Source organism: Anastrepha obliqua, chromosome 2 (genome assembly GCF_027943255.1).
Source record: "Anastrepha obliqua isolate idAnaObli1 chromosome 2, idAnaObli1_1.0, whole genome shotgun sequence".
NCBI lineage: Eukaryota > Metazoa > Arthropoda > Insecta > Diptera > Tephritidae > Anastrepha > Anastrepha obliqua.
In genome coordinates, this window is record NC_072893.1 from 4,295,458 (window position 1) to 4,310,196 (window position 14,739).

A 14,739-nucleotide genomic window follows, 5' to 3' on the forward strand; every position below is an offset into this window, starting at 1 on the left:
CCTGTTTTCGGGTTGATTCTTTTTGGGGTCATACAATCCACTAAAATATTGGTGTATCGCTTAAATGGTTCCAGTGGTTTTTTCTTTTTTGTCCCTTGCCATAAATGTCGCTGAAATGAATTAAATAGCTTGAAGTAAATATATTCCGCAGTGTTTATAAAAACAGATCGCAATAAAGAAATGGATTGGAGAAAAAAAGTTAAAAATTGTTGAATATGCTATAAGTACATTTAGTTAAGGTTAAAAAGTTAAGTTTATTGTGTTCGAGAGAGCCATAATTTTTTCCAGGTCAATCGAACCACATCATCATTAGACTCTTTGGTCAATATATATGAGGATCGCGATTATTCGCATTTACCTCTCTTCTTCAACATCATCGTACATCAAAGACAGAAGTAAGAGAGTAGTTCGCTATTTGTGCAACCGCGCCAGCTCTGAACATAAATTCATTTCACTACTTCAGATTTTCCCTGCAGGTGTAGCACAGATATACATACAGATACACATACACATACATTCATAGAGCATGACAAAATTTTAGCTCGCTCACATTAGCATATCTTCAGCATTACTATAGCATTTGCCTATTATTCGCTGTTCAACTATTTTTGCCCAAAATACGTCATCTCAAAAATAAGTTCACACACACTAGCGCTCACGCTCTATCCTCTCCAAACCCCATAACCCAGTGCCCCATTTGATTATAGCGTTGAATTGGTTGATATTAACCGAGCGAGAGCATTTTTTTGTTTTTGTTTGTAGAGTCCAATTCAGTAAGAGTAAAAAAAAACAGTAAAAGCGAAGCGCAAGAGGCGTAAAAAAACTTTATCTCACGCTTTTTGTGAGCAAAACTAAAATTTAACCTTGAAAATAGCAAAGCACCGAAATAATTCGTAAAGTTGAGGGCAAACAAACCGAAAGCACACGTCCGAATTGTGTGCAAGCAAATGTTTGTGTGAAAGCGTGTCTGCATGGAAATGATATACAAAGAATATTTGTATGTATGTGGAGTATATATAGTTATGTATATATACATGTGTTCATATATTCATATGTAGTTCTATGTATGTACGTATGTAGATATGTTTGATTATACTTAGGTAGATGGCGACAATGGAAAATGAGCAAACAAACAATCTTCTGAAAGCCAGTGGAGAACGAAGAGCAATAGGAGCTGCGACAAACATCCAACAACAACTCGCATATCATAGTAATGGCAACTAGTAACAAATGCTACCCAACGCAAAAAAAATTTTGTTGGACTATTCGTGTGTGTGTGTGGTTCAGGCATCACATCCCGCTACACTACAATTTTTTTATTGCAATAAAAAGTTTGAAACTAAATATATTTCGGTACTCATTTCGCTTTCTATTTTATTTATATTTTTTTTTGTTTTTTTTTTGTTTGCTTTATTCTCCACACTTTGTCTGGATTCGAAGAAATACGATGATTAATTGTAGCGGAAATTTACTCTCTAACAACTTAATTCGATTTTTATGTGCGCACTGAAATTTTTAGTTTGAAGGTCTTTGCCTATCTAGAAATTAGCAAGCCGTGACGTGGCAGAACTTCTAGAAATGTGTAACTGCAAATCTCCAAATATGACGCGCAAGTAAAGAAATAAATTTTAATCAGGGAAAATAATTCTAGTAAATTAGTGAATGAAATGTCCATAAATAATTATTTACACGTGGAATTAAATTAGCTAACTACTCACTGCAGAGTGTACCTATAACTCATTTAAGTACTATTTTTGGAAAAGAAAAACAATTTTATATATATATATATATGATTATTTTTAGAGTTTTTAATAATTTTTGGTCATCACTTCACTAGCGCGTAACAAATCACGAAATATTTTGATTAAATAGATGTTTAGAGCGGAGATCATGGGATAACGATGGAATACAGCTGCCTCGATGAAAAATAGACACGAACGCTTAGTTTTAAACTACACTTTGAGAACAGGAATTGCCTAGCAAAACATAATATAAATGCAACTTGGGCGACTTTTCTAACCAAATATAAAATACAGTTAATTGTTTTTAGCTGTCACTAGAGCGATATAAAGTTATGCAGCCTATGTATGGGGGCTTTAGATGTTCGAAGAAATCGACAAATAATATTTTTCAACTTTAATATTCAATAAATTTTTTTAAAGTGGATTTTTCATCTGCTCATCAGCGTTCGTCACATCCTTAAATCACAATATCAGTAAGAGTTATTTAAATGATAAGATTGAGAATTATAAAATATAGTAATAAGGATTTTGATGGTCAGGTGTGACCTTACACATCTTAGAGGGCACAGAAAATTTAACTGTACACTTTGTAACCTGAATGAATTATAAAACTTAAGGAGGAACGCCACTGTGAAAATTCAAACAAATCTTTTTTTTGCATAAATTGTTAGTACAACTATTCAAGAAAATGTGGTAAAAATTTTGAAGCGAAATTCGCTTTATTCCCGATTCTATGTGCACTTAAGTGAGCGCCCGTCGGTTCGGCCCCGTTGCGCTTACGATACGATGCTTTATTTCAAACGCGCTTTTCTCGAAACGACTTTTTTTGATACGGTGAGACCGATTTCTCAAAGACTAATGAAGCGATTTTAATTTTCTTTTTTTCAAAATTTTTGTTATCGCATTGACTATCGTTATACGTAGCCGATTTTCAAAATTTTGAAAATAACTTTTTTTTTTGGGCTTGTTGAAAATCAAAGAAATGGTAAAAAACACACATCGAAATTCATATCAGCACCATTTTGTCAGAAAAAAAAAAACAAAAACGAAAACGGCTACGTATAACGATAGCCACTATTGTGTAGATTAATACAATTTTTGGTTTTTTGATTTCAGATGATTATTCATTAGTGTATCGCTGCCACAAAATGACGTCATTCTTTTTATCTCGTTACGTTTATTTACATAAATTTGTCAATTTTGAATATTTTTTAATAAAAATTTACTTCAACATAGTTTAATACATATATAATAAATTGCCTCTTGTCCGATCCTCGAACAATCATTTCTACTTACAAAAAAAAATTCCCAAAAACAATTTTTTGACCCACCACAGTGGCGTTCCCCCTTAAGCTATTTTTTTAGAAAGGTGTCCAATTTTGAAAATAATCCAATACGTATATTTGAGAAAGCTTTATTATGAGTCATGAAGAAACTATTACTTCAAGAGAATTGGTGCATTTAGTTGGGGCTATCTTGTTTTGTATGTCACTGATGCCCAGAAATATAGAAGCTTAATTGTACTGAATACTGAATAAAAATGAACCTTTTTTATGTGTATATGTATGTATATCTCAATTTGTTTCCGACAGACGAGTACAGAGTCACTGTCGTAAATTCTTTACTATAACTTTTTTTATTATAATAATTATTAGTTTCAAATCAAGCGGCATCTACATTTTAATAAAATTGATGTTGTATATGCCCGCTCCTAACTGCTTGAATTTCAATAATTTTTGATGAATTCACGCAGGCCTGTTTGTCATCACTCCTAACCTCATTATCGTTTCTAAGCCGTGTAAGCTACTCATGAGCTCTGCTACGCCACAAATAACCGCCAGTTTTCAAAGTTTAAAACACAATTCATCATGGCGCTTTCAGTTTTGCTGCACGATAACGCACACAAATTTCTAGTTTAGCTAAATTTTGTTTAAATAAATGGTTCTTAGTAAAAAGCTGGAGTACTACGAAAATTATTTTGAAATTTGCTGGGCTCTGGCCTACAAATATCAAAAAAAAAAAAGTATTTTCTTTGGATCTTATGAAATACCAGCTTATCTGTAAACAAATAAAATATCCGATGGCGATAAGCATCATCCACATCATTTTTTGGAAACTTGCAAAGGACTGCAAGTGTACGGTGGACGTAGAGTAAAAATATGAAGCATCGAGCATTCCACACACGTTCCGCATGCAAATCTGCGACTGGTTGTTGTTGGTGGTGTTATTTAAATGTATAAGTAACATTGAGGTTCATATGTATGCAAAATCTTTTCAATATTAATTTTGGGATTTTATTAGTCAGCGCAGCTGTTTAGTGCGATGCCATGCACTCAGATCCCATTTATAAAGCAATCCGTTCTCTGCTAACCACCATTCACCATTCACCACTCTCCACCTGCATTCTTTTTTGGGTTTTGTTGCTTTTTTTCGAAATAATTTGCAAATGCTTTTTGCTTCTAGAGCAAATGCTGCGCAGCAAATATAATATAATTTTTTTGGTGTGTTTGTGAGAAAAAGTTCTCAGCTGCTCAATTGTGTGTTGTGTGAACTAGTGTTGCTGTGAGTTGTTGTTGTTCTTTGTGTTGTTGTTTTCGTTGGGGTACCTCAGCAGTGTATTTTGCGCTTATGAAATACGTACTTTGTGAGGAAATTTTTTTGGACAAATTCTCACACATCCAAGCGAAATTCTACCCGAGCGCCGCCAGTAAGAGGAGTAGCCGTAGATATGACTGCCACAAATACACACACACACACGCACACGAATACACGGTGTCATGCATATGCATATGCATGTCCATACAAGTGCCATACACACACACACTCACGCACAGTGTGTGATTTCGTTGCGAAATGCAGAATTCTAACACACTAACCGACTAACCTAAACCGTCACATCAACAACAACAACAACACAAACAACCAGTACAAGCGGTATGAACCGAACCGAAGGAAAAAAATTGCAGTAATATTAGGGAGAACTCGTGTAAAAAAGCTAAGAACAGACGCGTACAACAGCGGGTAGTACGGCGCGGAGGGGGGCAAACGCAAAAAAGAACCAACAACACAAATCAGACTTCATGCGCACACACCTTCATGTCGGCATTATTGTTGCGCGTTTGCTGCGCGCTGCCTTCGTCATTCTTGAGTAAGCGTCGCCAAACGGCGGGACGTGCATACAATGAAGTCCCAGTGCCTCCCGTTCGCTGTCGGCGTCGCTGTCTACATTTCAATGTATTTTTTGGATAGTTTTTTGGCAATTGCCTAATGCGCTTTTTAACGCCGCTAGTCGGGCCAGAAGTAGCAGCAAAAGTAGCAGCCGCACAATCAACAGTTGAGTTTTGTTGTCGCGCGTACATTGTTGGTCACACAATCGGTACGGTCGGTCGGTCGGTCGGTCGCTCAATCGCTAGAACAAATCCACGCGCATACACTAGAATTCAAAGTTATTCTAAAAACTAAGCTAAATTCATTCAATTTCGAAGAAAGCTTTCAAGCCAAGCTCAGTTTTCAGTGCAAGTGCAAAACTCCAAGTGAAATTTGAAGAAATTCAAAAATACTATATGAAATTTTAGAAGTGAAGAAAACAAAAACAAATAGTTTTGTGTAATCTCAAAAACTAATAGAAAAATAAAAAGTAAACTCTGGTTCACAGAGTATGACAGGTGCAATTTGGCAAATTTTTCGCTTATGAAATGTCGGATTTTCAATAAATCGGTTTTGTGGCAATTAAAATTGAAAATACAATATGTTTTTCAAGTTTATAAATGTTTTGAAGTTTAAGTTACAAAAACACATCAAACAGAAAAATTCAAATTCGGTAATCGCATAGGTCACGCTAATCGTCGGTCGCGTTATTAGGTTTTCGGTAGTGTGTGTTTAAAGCCTTTCTGTGCAACGGTCGCCAATTGAAGGCAGTCACCAAGAGTCCAAAAGCAGCCAGGTAGGCAGTTTATGCGAAAAAAACATTAATAAGATTAACTTAACAAAAATTTGATTGATTTAACTTAAAAAATATTAAAAAGATAAATTTATTTAATTAAAAAAACAAAATTGAATTACTTTAAATGAAAAAAATTTTAAAAAGCTAAATTTATTTAATTAAAAAAAATTAATTACTTTAAACAAAAGAAATATTAAAAGGATAAATTTGTTTAATTAAAAAAAATACTTTAAATAAAAAAAAATTAAAATCATAAATTTATTAAATTAAAAAGAATTACTTAAAATAAAAAAATATTAAACAGATAAATTTATTTAATTAAAAAATAATTACTTTAAATAAAAAAAAGTTAAAATGATAAATTTGTTTAATAAAAAAATGGTTTAATAATTCATTTAAAAAATATATTTTATATTTTTATTATGCTAATTAGTTTTAAACTTAATTTAACTAATTTTTGAACTAGTTTAATTTCGTTTTTTTTTTTTTAATTTTGTATTACAAAAAAAAGAGCAAAGTATTGAAGGAAACTGTTTCGAAGTTTCCAATTTACTATTCCGCTCTAAGTCAAAATAAATAGATATGCACATATTTCTTTCTAGTAATATATTTTTTATACGTACAGTTCTGAATTTCTTCAAATCACAAAGGAAGAGCTGACGTAGTGTTCTGCATATTTACAATAAAAACAAAAATTTTGATATTTCGCAATATTTTGGCTTAATCGATTCTTAACTTAATTCTGTCTGTGGGGATGAAAATTTTGCTGGCAGGGGAGATGTGGCACATTTTCAACGAAAAAATATCAACAAATCTTTGATTTAAAAAATAAACCCGTGTGTGCAATCTTCATTAGAAATTTTTAATAATTGCTACCTTCTCTTTCATATTAAAATGATGACGTAAAAAATTGCAGAGCTCTAGCAACTGTATGCTAAATGCACTACACCTTAACGCATGCCAAATGGGAAGTACCTTCGAAATTTAGTAGTTTCACCAGGCCCAGCACGAGTCGAACAAAAATGTTCACAATCTCGTTAGTTATCAGTAGTAAGTTGCTGCTTCCTGTGTCAAATCAACTACTACAAATGTTTTACAACAACAACCGACTTATAAAGCGAAGAAAAAAATAATTAAACTTTGTGCTCAGCATTTGACGCACTGCCGAGAAGTCATTTCGGCGAATATGTGCGAATGGGTTGCTTTGCGAATCAAGCATTCAATCCAATGCATTGCCATGCGCATTCGCTTTCGAATCGGCAAACAACGTACAGCATTTACTGCAAACTTGCCCATACCCAAACAAACACACACACACTCCCATGCGCACTCAAAGCGGCGCAGGCAAAGCGCTCAACGCAAACTATTCGTAGAGTAGCGCTCGCTGCTAGATACAAGTGCGCACACATACACATATACGAGTAGAGATAGTGCTTTTGAATCGCTGTGAGAGAACTTAACTTAACGGCTGCCAGAATTCTAAACATTTTGCTGAAGCTTTGCCGATTTTGTTTGATTACTATTCTGCGCACCAACAAACATGCATGTGTACACATACATATGCACATATGAGTACATACACATACATATATTCATACGCATTCTAAACGATAATTATTTGCTTTACTTTCCCTGCATTTAAGTTTTTGGGCAATGGCTTTAGAAAAAGATCATTAAATCTAAAAATTCGCAGCTGCACTCAATTCGCTACATTTGGAGTTGAACTTGCACATAACTGAGTCAACGTAATTACGCCTAAATAGAGTAATTTATGTTTTTTTACAAAATACCTTTAAAATTCACTGTACTCGTGTTTATGCATGTCACCAAATTTCTATCCAATTCATCGACTAAAAAACTAAAAAATGAGTACTAATTCAGGGCTCATGCGCTGATAAATCGTATTTGTGTGTGTAAAAACAGTCAAACTCTTATCCCGCAAAACAATTAATAGTGTTGGTGCATGTATATGTATTTGTGTAAAAATATTTAAATATGCGTTTCATCTTTTTATACATAGCACAAGATTTTCAAACGCAGTTTCAGCGCAGTTGCGAGCAGTGGGCAACTTTTTCTGAGCAGCGATAAGCTGTTAAACACGAAATTATTAAAAAAATATAATATATATACTATGTACTTTTTTCCCCCTAATATATTGCTTAAAAACTTAAAAGCGCCACAAAATATTTTTTCTAAAAAACACTGCTAACCTTGAGTGTCAATAACCTCAGCTGGGCATTGAAAATAAAACTTGTTTTATATGCCCATTAAAAGCGAATTTGAATTTTATTTTCTACAATTAAAATGCATTGTTTGTTTATCAATTTCTACGTATAATAATCTCGGAGTCTATTTAAAGCGATTTGAAGTTCAATACACACAAAGGTATTGGGAGGCAACCCAGTAGAACTACAAATGGAGTCTCCGAAAGCGAGTACAAGAGAAGAGAGTGCCCCCTTTAACATGATTTTGAATCATTAGCCAAGATTTACTGCTTTTCACACGCCATTCTCACACTTTCTGTAGCCAATAGGGAGATAGGGACGTGTTGAATTTATGTCGCTTAGAAAAAAAGAGTTCGGTTTTTATTTATTCTGCGTCATATGCAGTGTTGGTGAATAATTTGCGAAGCGGAAATGTGCTAAAATGGATCCAAGCAAAAAGAATCGCAGAAAAAGTTTAGCTACTCAATTAGTTGAATGTTGATGATAAACATTAACGAAGATTTGGTTGTGAAACGTGGAATGTGACGACAGCTGACAAAAGCTCATTACAAGTTTTTGCAAACAGATTCCTTCGAAAGATTCTCAAAATATTCTAGAGAAATATTATCTTTAATGTTGAGCTATGGGCCAGAACCCAGCAGAAGCGAATACTATTAGAGATCCGAACGAGAAAATGGGGCTGGATTGGCCAAGTTCTACTTGTACACAGAGGAAAGGGTAACTTAACAAGGACCGCCGTTGACTGGAAACCCCTAGAAAGCCGCAGACGTGGAAGTCCAGCGAATACCTGAAGATGACTGCTGGAGTCGGAAACCCGTGCTGTGCAGCTTAGCTGGAATGAAGTTAAGAAATTGGCGCAAAACAGACCCGAATGGAAGAAATTCATTGTGGCTCTATATTCCACACTGGAGGTCTAAGAATTTATGATGATGACGATGATGAAGATTTTCATACATTTTAGCTTCATAAATATACCTATGTGTGGCTTTGTGTAGGGCCTTTGAAGAAGATTATGAAAAAAGTGAAAAAAATAAAAATTCAATAAAAATAGTAATAGTTTTTTAAATCTGTAGTATCATCTTTCTCTATAAGGAAGTTTACTCTTTTCGTAGGATCGTGGGATAGTTTTGGAATAATTTTTTAACAGCATTTCTTGATCGTTTAAAAGTTAAAGTGGAGCTTTTGGCTACTCCATAATTGCTTGTTTAAGAGAAAATTTTAGGTACAAAGGTACATACACATGCAAAGGAATACTTAATCACATACTCGCTTGGGAGTACTCTGGGAGTACGAGAGCTAAATTTTCAAAAAAAATTTATATATACTTATATGACATAAACATGGAGATCCCTTGTGGGTCCCAGTGCCTTCTCGCGATGCTATCTTGTGGTTTTCTAAACAATTGGCCTATCCATCGTCGTCTGCGTTTCATTTGCCAAACAAGAAATAGTTGAAATGCCCTTGTATGAAAAAAGTATACCCAATGAACAAATTCTCTAAGCATTATTCACTACTCCATTATATTTTTCATTCTCCTAAATTTATTTATGTACATTTGCATTTACTTATTCCATTTCTATTTCTTCTCTTTGCAGTTTATTTAAATTTATGAAGAAAATATTAACACAAATATAAACATAAAATACAAATAAATAATATACACTAAGCAAGTAAACTTTTCAAAAAGTCAAACTCAAGAGAAGTACGAGCAGAAAACGCATAAGAAGAAGCAGTAAATCAATTTGGAAACGTTTCCCCAAAAAGCAATAAACCACTAAAACTAACTACTGCACCTACAAGGAAATCATTGTAAATCATATCAGCAGCAACAACAACCACAGCATACAAATTAGAGTGAAGCAGAATAGCCAGCGACGCTTTTACAGCGTCACATCAGTGAAATCGTCAACGCCAATACCAACACCAACACAAACACAAACAGAAACAACGCCAAACACCAAAATGGACGAGACACAGCATTTCTGTTTGCGCTGGAACAACTACCAAAGCAGCATAACGTCGGCGTTCGAAAATCTGCGTGACGATGAGGATTTCGTCGACGTAACATTGGCGTGCGAGGGACGCAGCATTAAGGCGCATCGCGTAGTCCTGTCAGCGTGCAGTCCATACTTTCGCGATTTACTCAAGGTAAGTGCGGAATGCATAGATGTAGAGTTTCATCGGCGAATGCCCTCGTATAGAATGAACTGAATAGGATGCCTCAAACCACTTCTAACGTAGCAGTTCCCTTATTAAACACAGAACAGAGCTGGGTTGGATTGGGCGTATGTGCCTTTCTTCTGGCGGCAGTTGGCCGAGATGTCTCAACCTTTTCCGCGCTATAGCGCTGTATTCAAGGGGACGATGCATTGGAGATTGATCACCGAAACGTCAAGAATCGGTGGACCATATCCCGATCATGTGCAGATGACTGCTCAGTCTGCAATGGCCTGTGAGAACGCCTGTGAGCATTATCAGTTTATTCTTGTGGAGAGTTATAAGTTGTACCCCCTAGTAAGGATTTCGCCTGGCGTAGACCCGTAGTTTGGTGCCAACAAACCTCTCTCAGTCCTAGCTCTTCACTCCTATGCTTCTTCTTTATGGTGTGTTGTACCATAGCAAGGAAGGGCTCGCGTCTTAATAATGGCGAGGCCGTAGCCTCTCTCGCCAATGCGTCCGTTACTTCGTTCCCAGTTATGCGCCTCGAGTGCGCAATGGAAGATTTGCCATAGAGCGTTTTTGTAGCAGGGAATAATGAATAAATATGTATGAGAGCAGTCTCGTTATTTAATAGTCACACGTCGTATTCTTCACAAAACGCGAAAGCTCTTCCTTCGGCAGACGATATCAAACCCATGAGTCTTTGCTATGCCTTAAGACTATAGCTACATCTATTTGAGGAAACCACATACACCCAAATCGGATGTAAAGCCCCACCCTATACTGCCTTGCATTTATTTTGCACCAGTCCAAAGACGGTTGCGAAACGCGTGTGGCAGATCTACTCGCTATTTCAGGCTTTCGCATTGTCGAATTAGAAAGTTGAAGACGAAGCAGCTGAATAAATGCTGCAAAGGTGTTTCTTGTAATAATTTTTTACAAACTCATCTGTTCTGCAAATGTTTTTACTATTTTTTTTGTCAGACAGCAACTGCCTGCGGCACCGTCGATTAAAATATTTTCGAGGACACTTGACCCATAAAGTACAATTTTTATTAGGATGCACACATCATACACACATACATATTCGTCATGCCTGTTTGTGTGTATATTTGTGTGTGTATGTGCCATTGCTCATGTAGAGAAATCGAAAAATTAAATTGAACCAATAGCGAAAGCAACAACTTTGTTGGCAAATACTGAAGGCATCGCACAATGGCTGTGCAAAATGGAGGCGAAAGTTGCAAAGGCGAAGGCAAAGGCAAAGGCAAAGCCATACAATATTTGTTCATATGCAATTACTAAAAGCTGTGCAAACACACACAACTGACAAACGTGGATATTTATAAAGCGTAAAGTGCACATTTTTATCTTTTGCGAACAGAAAAAATGCCATAAAAAGTGGATGGCATAGAACCTAAAATCCGATGCAATGGCAGGAATGCAAACTGGCTCACCCTGAAAAATGCAGAGAAGATCGCCAGAAGCAGAAGTGGAGACGACGATCAAAGAGCGACAGACAAAGACAACGAAGCGAGAAAAATTGGAGAGAAGGAGCAAAAGTGCAAACAATGCAGGCAAAAGCAAAGATAGCGATCGAGGCGGTAGAGATAGGAATAGAAGTGAAGAAAACGAATTCAATAAACAAGAACACACATACTCACATGCATAAATACATACATACATACCCATATAGATATATAATAAGCACTTGCAGGAGCAGCGGCTGGAGGTGACGAAGTTGACGCTGTTGTTGTGTGACGAGAAGCTGCAAGACAATGCTTCAGCTGACGAGTACAAAGCGCAGCAATTAGCAGCCGATACTCGGGCGAAGAACAGGAAGATGTAAGGATGGACAGACATCGCATAGAGAAGTACGAGTTTGCGGATATCTGCAGCTACAGCCGCATTCACGGCGAGGTGACCTACTTCCAAAGCAGTGCCACGCGGTTGCTGGGAAACAATGGAAAAGCAATAATAACAATAACAATGCGTGCATGTATGTGCTTCCACATGCACTTATACATAAGCAGCAGTCGATGATGCGGCATGCGCGCACACTCATGCATGTAAGCGTGTGTGTGTGCGCGCACTTGTATGGCTGCTCGCTTTAGAGTGGGTCTAAACTCGTTGCCGGAGGCAAGGGGACTTGTTAAAATATTGACTTATTATGCTCATAAAATATTTGAAAACGTCAAGAACAACAACAGCAACAACAACAACACGGACAAAACCAGCAATAACTGTAGCAATTATACAATTGTAGCAGCACGCAACACATGCAACACCAGCAACAGCCAGGCAAATCAAATAGACTGAATAAACAGCAGCAAAAACAATAACAACAACAACTAGCAGCCACAATAAAATGAAATTATTCTGCAGTTTCAATTAAAATAACAAACTGTGGCAAGTAGCTTGAGTCCGTTGGGCGTACGCTTTGCTGCATTTCAAAACTCGTTAAATGCATACTTGTCACACCCAACGTGCAACGCCCAAACGCTTCATTCCGCAAAGGCGGCAAAGTGAACAATTTTGCATTTGAGTTAATATAAACTCACACAATTACAAAGTTAGCTAAATACATGCATACATACACACACACACACGCACACATATACGCTTAGTTGTACATTTAGTTTATATGCAAGGAACTTTGTTTGTAACGCATGCGGCAAGCACAAGCGCACATGTGCCGCATGCAACCACAATGTCGGAAATTTGCTAACGATTATTATATGACGCTGGTGGCAGCTCAGTGGCAAAAAGTTTCCGCTTTGTGTCATGTTCAGTTGTTCACTTGCATGCCGGTTGTTGTTATTGTTGTTACTGCTAGCACACACTCACACACACACACACACGAAATCACAGGCCCCAGCAAAGCACAAAGGCCAGCCTACTCGTTCGCTTGCCTCAAAGCCACAATTGCGTGCATATTTCCGCAATCTAAATTTGCAACAAACCAAAAACAAGCCATTTCCCCCCAACTGCCGCACCTCCATTGTCTTCGCCCACTTGCTGCTAACTTTTGTAAAGTTTAATGTCTCAATGCTGGCGAATACTTAAAATGCATTAGGCGCATCGAAGAGTTCGCATGACTGCGGCGTGGCGGCTGGGCCAAGGGGCAGGGGGCATAATTTCTTGTTATTCTGCAGTAAGTTTGCCAAAGTTATTTTTTTGCCAATGCAACGGAACTTTGCGGTGAATGGGTAAACGTCGAACATTTAAACGCAACTAAAAATGTTTTTAGTCAAAAGTCGCACTAATGTCTCTCCCCCTGCCAAGCCCCCACCAAACCCCGCAACTACATAACTACAGGTTCTAAGTTACCCACCAACAAGACAACAAGAAGCGGCGGCAGTTTTCATGAGATTTTTTACATTTTTTTACAACTCAGCACTTGGCTGCGCAGAAACACTTGGAGGCAAAGGGATGTGTAGTGAATATTACACACAGCTGAAAAAAGGTAGCTTTCGCGTCAGCCAACACAACAACATTACTTAATCACTATCATCAAACATTAGCTAGCAGCAGCAGCAAATAATAACTGTAATAATAAGCTCGCGAAATATTTACGCTGCACTCTGGCCCATTAGCGTTGCCGCAATGCCACACTTTCCCGGCAAATGCCATTGAGACAGGAAAATCAGTGCAGGCTGGCAATTCACGTCAACTCCTCGCCACTGTAGCGCTGTCATAAACAAAGAAAGCGACTAAATAAATTTTATTATAAACAAAAAGTATAAAAAAGAAAAACAAAACCGCACCGAAAAAGGCAGGCCAAGTAAAAATGAATTACAAAAACCAAAAAAAAACAAATTTCGATGCAAATGAAGTATAGACACTGCAAAAGTGATACAAAAAGTGACTAGAAATCAGGAGAACTGAGGAGCAGCGTTGCACGGGGAGAGCAGTATAGAAAGCCAAGGCAGCGTACTAAGTAAATCGCAAAACTTTGGCCTGCAAGTACCGCACGTCGTCGGGAGAGGATCGCAGCACGGAAATTTCAAATTTCAAATTTTAAATATATTCGTTTTATTAATTAGGTTGCCATTAAAGTTTGTTTTTGTGCAACGCAACAACAAAAACGCCAACAAAAGAACAATCGCGACTGCATGCGTTTATGGTATGTCGGAAAGTTTCCCCAACCAGCCGCATGACTGCGGCGAATGGATATGAAATGCCAAGCGAATCGCCTGACTAAGAGGCGCGCAGGCTTCCAAAGCGGTGCAAGGCGCACGAGGTTCTGCCTTTGGCCATTTGCCGTTTTGTCTAATGTGACATAGATATGTAGTATACTTACATACACATGGGCTCATACACACACACACACTCGTTTGTTGTTGGCACTATTTACATATTAAAATAAAGTAGCCGCATTGTGCTCGCATGCAACTTATAATGAATTGCATAAATAGTTTCATACTCATACATACAGACATGCGAACACCGTGATAAACTGGCATAACAGTAAACAAATTTTATAAATGCTTTCAAAGAATTTAATAAAGCAAAAGTTCGCTGCAGTTAAACTGATTTAGTGACTCTTTGTGTTGCTGTCAAGGGAAGGTCATTTTCGTAGTTGGGAATATTCTTCTTCTTGCTAAATCTATATTGCCACTTAAAAAACTTTTGTCTAGCGGTATTTATGCTTTACTACTCTTGGCTT

At 37.0% G+C, this 14,739-nt stretch overlaps 1 protein-coding gene across 7 annotated transcripts in view; it reads left to right on the plus strand.

The window, feature by feature from the left end:
• LOC129239553 (broad-complex core protein isoforms 1/2/3/4/5) overlaps positions 1–14,739 on the plus strand; it is an 89,694-nt gene that overhangs the window by 30,493 nt on the left and 44,462 nt on the right. For all 7 annotated transcript variants that reach the window (XM_054875128.1, XM_054875124.1, XM_054875127.1 and 4 more), the window contains exon 2: positions 9,506–10,058. In XM_054875128.1, coding sequence (XP_054731103.1) covers positions 9,873–10,058 — 186 coding nt within the window. In that variant the 5' untranslated portion in view covers positions 9,506–9,872. The remainder of the gene's footprint in view (positions 1–9,505; positions 10,059–14,739) is intronic.